This window comes from Pundamilia nyererei, unplaced genomic scaffold, assembly GCF_000239375.1.
Source record: "Pundamilia nyererei isolate P.nyererei 1_Seehausen unplaced genomic scaffold, PunNye1.0 scaffold00006, whole genome shotgun sequence".
Lineage (NCBI taxonomy): Eukaryota > Metazoa > Chordata > Actinopteri > Cichliformes > Cichlidae > Pundamilia > Pundamilia nyererei.
The window spans coordinates 799,873-803,707 of NW_005187407.1; the positions used below are offsets into that span (position 1 = coordinate 799,873).

The 3,835-nt window shown below is 41.2% G+C and overlaps 2 protein-coding genes across 2 annotated transcripts in view; both read left to right on the plus strand.

Annotated features, from left to right (window-relative positions):
- The first annotated feature begins 781 nt into the window (after positions 1 to 781).
- On the plus strand, positions 782 to 3,709 carry LOC102192447 (macrophage-expressed gene 1 protein-like). Its single transcript, XM_005722379.1, has 2 exons — positions 782 to 1,231; positions 1,571 to 3,709. Exons 1-2 carry the CDS (start codon positions 782 to 784, stop codon positions 3,248 to 3,250), a joined length of 2,130 nt encoding a protein of 709 aa, XP_005722436.1. The 3' UTR covers positions 3,251 to 3,709.
- Positions 3,275 to 3,835, plus strand: part of LOC102192746 (macrophage-expressed gene 1 protein-like) — a 4,226-nt gene continuing 3,665 nt past the window's right edge. The window contains exon 1 of the mRNA XM_013914011.1: positions 3,275 to 3,283. Within this exon, the coding sequence (XP_013769465.1) occupies positions 3,275 to 3,283 (9 nt within the window). The remainder of the gene's footprint in view (positions 3,284 to 3,835) is intronic.

A 3,835-nucleotide genomic window follows, 5' to 3' on the forward strand; every position in this document is an offset into this window, starting at 1 on the left:
TTGAACAGCTGATCTCCTCCTTCTAATATACCAGCTGGTCTGATGAGGCCCAGGTGTGCATGATCCGGGAAGGCGTGGACCGAGGGCGTGAACCCGCCATGAGTTACTTTTAGAGAAAAAGAGTATTATTATAGAGTATTTTCACTCTTCAGCAGCCAGTGTTTTTGTTCTGGTTTTGTTCACCAACTTTCTTTGTGTTTTTCTGCTCAACCCGTTCCCCTCACCCACCCCAGCCACAGAAGGTTCTTGAAAGGAGGTTTTGCCATACAATCCTAGGCTTGACTGTTGGAGTCTCAAAAATTCCCTGGAACTTTCCAGTGACGCACACTCATGTGACTGTTCAGATGTTAAAAGATTGTTTTCATCTGCTCTTTTACATGAGGACGACACTACCTTAAGGTGTCTGTCTGTTAATATTTTTAAGATAAAGACTGTCTTACTGTACGGGCAGGTTCTCTGGAGTTAATTTTAGAACACTATACACTTTGAATATGTTTTGATTGAGAAACAGTCAAAGCATAAAAACAATAATAATCAAAAAATTATATAACATAAAACTGTGCAGGAACATATGCAAAAGTTTCAGGTGTACAAGAATGGTTTCTGGGGTAAAAAAAACTATTGCAGAAATGGGAATGAACACAAAACTTCAACCTACAGATATTAGTTGAAAAAGATGTCTGTAATATGATACAGTAAGGCAAGTATATGATAAGAGTAGGAGGGACTTGGCTAAAGCTGTATATATGCAGTGGTGCTGGTGCTCAAGTTGACAGTCATCATGAAAGCTGCAGCAGCACCCCTGGTGGTCTTTTTCTTTCATTTCTGCTCTTCAGTACCTGTAAGCCATCCAACAAACTGGCTCAGACAATGCCGTGCCTCTGTCAACCTCTCCATCACAGCGCTGGAGGTGCTGCCAGGTGGAGGATGGGACAATCTGCGAAACATGGACATGGGTCGAGTTATGAACCTCAGCTACTTCCAGTGCCAGACTACTGAGGATGGGCTCTACCTTATCCCAGATGAAGTTTTTGTTATCACTCACAAAGAGACAGGTGTGGAGACCAGCTCAGAGATCATCAGGTCCTGGCTTGAGCAGAAAAGCTCAACCTCTGAAAGCATTAATGCAGACATATCCTTCCTCCCAGTTCTCAATGGTAAATTTTCTAGTGAGAACAAGAGAATGAAAACCCATCAGGTCAGGGACTCTTCAACCACAGCCAGAGTGCAGGTAAGTTTATCTTCAGATGTTTTAGTGTAAAATAAAACACAAGTGCCACAGTTGGGGTACTTCTTCATTAAAGCACTTTTAAACATTTTTTTTGTGTAAGAAGTACTCTGTCTTTAAAATTTAGTTGCTAAAATATGATAAATGGCATTACATATTTTTTCTTTATTAGTCTCTTTAAACCAATGAATGCTATAAATATTTTTTGTGTTAGAAATAAATAAATTATGACATTCAAGATTTATTCAAAAACATATGGCATATGGAAAATTAATTATATATTAATGATAAAAAAAAATACTGCAGTTAGAAATAATAATATTGTAATCCTCTCTTTCAAAGGTTCGTAACTTCCTCTACACAGTTAAGGCTTATCCAGACTTCACTCTGGACACACGATTTGTTCAGCAAGTCAGAGACATCGCTGATGCAATTGAGAACAACCAGACAAGAAGTGCAGACTATCTCTCGGAGAAGATGGTGCTGGACTATGGGACTCATGTCATCACTACTGTGGATGCTGGGGCTGCTTTGGTGCAGGAGGACTATCTCCGTTCCTCATATGTGTCAGACAGCCAGTCACAAAGCTCCTCTGTGAAAGCACAGGCTGGATTAAACTTCTTTGATAAACTAAAATTTGACATTAGCAGTCAAAGTGCCCAACAGAGCTCATCACTTCAAACATACCAATCCAATATTCAGTACTCCCTCATTCAAAGCCACGGAGGCACAACCTTCTATCCTGGCATCACTCTGCAGAAGTGGCAGGAAAGTACCAGAAACAACCTCGTTGCCATCGATCGCTCAGGATTTCCTCTGCACTATTTCATAAACACCAACACTCTCACTGATCTGCCACACCCTACGATTAGAAAAGTTGCTCTTAAAGTCAGTCAGGCTGTAGAGCGCTACTACAAGATCAATACTCGCCCCGGATGTGTTGATGTCAACTCCAAGAACTTCAACTTCCAGGCTAACATGGATGATAATTCCTGTGAGGGTCCAGCTACAAACCTCAGTTTTGGTGGTGTCTACCAAGAGTGTGTTAAAATCAGTTATGATGCAGATCCCCTTTGTGATGCCCTGGCACAGAAAAACCCAGATACAGGTGACTTCTCCTGTCGTCCACCTTATTTACCAACTTTACTCAGATCAGAGGTGAGACAACAAAGCTACCCCAAGTATGAATGTTACGAGGAAAGTTATTCCTGTGGTTTCTTGTGGTTGTCAACTTGTTACAACAAACGGTGTCAGGATGTAAACCATGTTCGTTCTGCTCGCATCAACACCTACTGGTGCTCTATAAATGGACAGGCTCCAGAAAACTCAGGGTATCTGTTTGGAGGCATATACAGCCCCTCGCTCCTGAACCCCCTCACGAAAAGCAAAAGCTGTCCCCCAAATTTCATTCCAGTAAATTTTTTCTCAGATGGTGAGGTGATCTGTATAAGTAAAGACTATGAGGCAGGTACCAGATTCTCAGTACCATTCGGAGGTCTCTTCAGCTGTCAGTCAACAAACCCACTGGCAAGGAATCAACGCAGGTGCCCTCCCAAGTTCAGTCAGCACCTTGCTGCAATCAGTGATGGCTGTGAAATCCTCTACTGTGTTCAGTCTGGACTGTTCACAGGTGGAGAGCTCAAACCAATTCGTCTGCCTCCATTCACCAAACCTCCACTTATCAGCGTGCAAGCCACCAACACAGTAATGGTGATGACTGAAGGAGAAAACAGCTGGGTGAGAGTGGGCCAGACCAAAATGTGGAAACTTGCCAAACCAGAAGAAATCCAGGAAATTGTTCAAGGCCTTAACCCTGAACTCAGTCAAATGTCTAATGGAGAAAAGGCAGGTGTAGCTTTTGGTGTGATGGGTGTGATGCTGATGGTGGCCATAGTGGGAGTGGTCCTATTCAAGCGGAGGAGGAGGATGTCAGGGCTTAGAAGTAGAGGTTATGAGGAAATACGTGAAGAAGTTGAGAGGGAGTCACAGGAAGATGAGGCTCCTGAGCAGAACACAGCTTAGAAGTTTGATCACTCACATAGAGAAATGAAACCGGTGTGGCAGGTTTAGCTTTGAACTTCTCTTTTGATTGTCTCCACATTCATGCTTCCTACAGCACTGGAAAATATTTACATTTAAGAGCTTCTATTTTGAATCAGTCTTTGCATTACTTTCGTTTATTATGCTCCACATTTTGTACTTTAACCTGTAGACTATTAACATATATGCAGGGAGAAATGACTTTGTAGCAGTCTGCCTCTGAAATCACCAGATGGAGCCAAAAAGGGAAAGCAGGGGTGATTTTTATACTAAGGCCCAAGATGCATAAGATCATGCTGTAAAATTTTTTTTGTAAATATCTAAGGACTGTATGCATGACTTTGTTTGCAAATATTTTCAAGAAAACATGTATAATAGATAATCTGAGAAGGGTTTTCATTTTTTCCACAATATATTCTAATAAACAATCAAAGAAAAAGAGTTTTCTGTTTTGTGTAGTTTCTTGCACACCTTTTCTGTTATGTATCTTAAGCTGATTAAAATGAAAACTGTTTTTATTGTGCACATTACTAATATTATGCATTGTATGCTTCTAGCCCTGTAGAG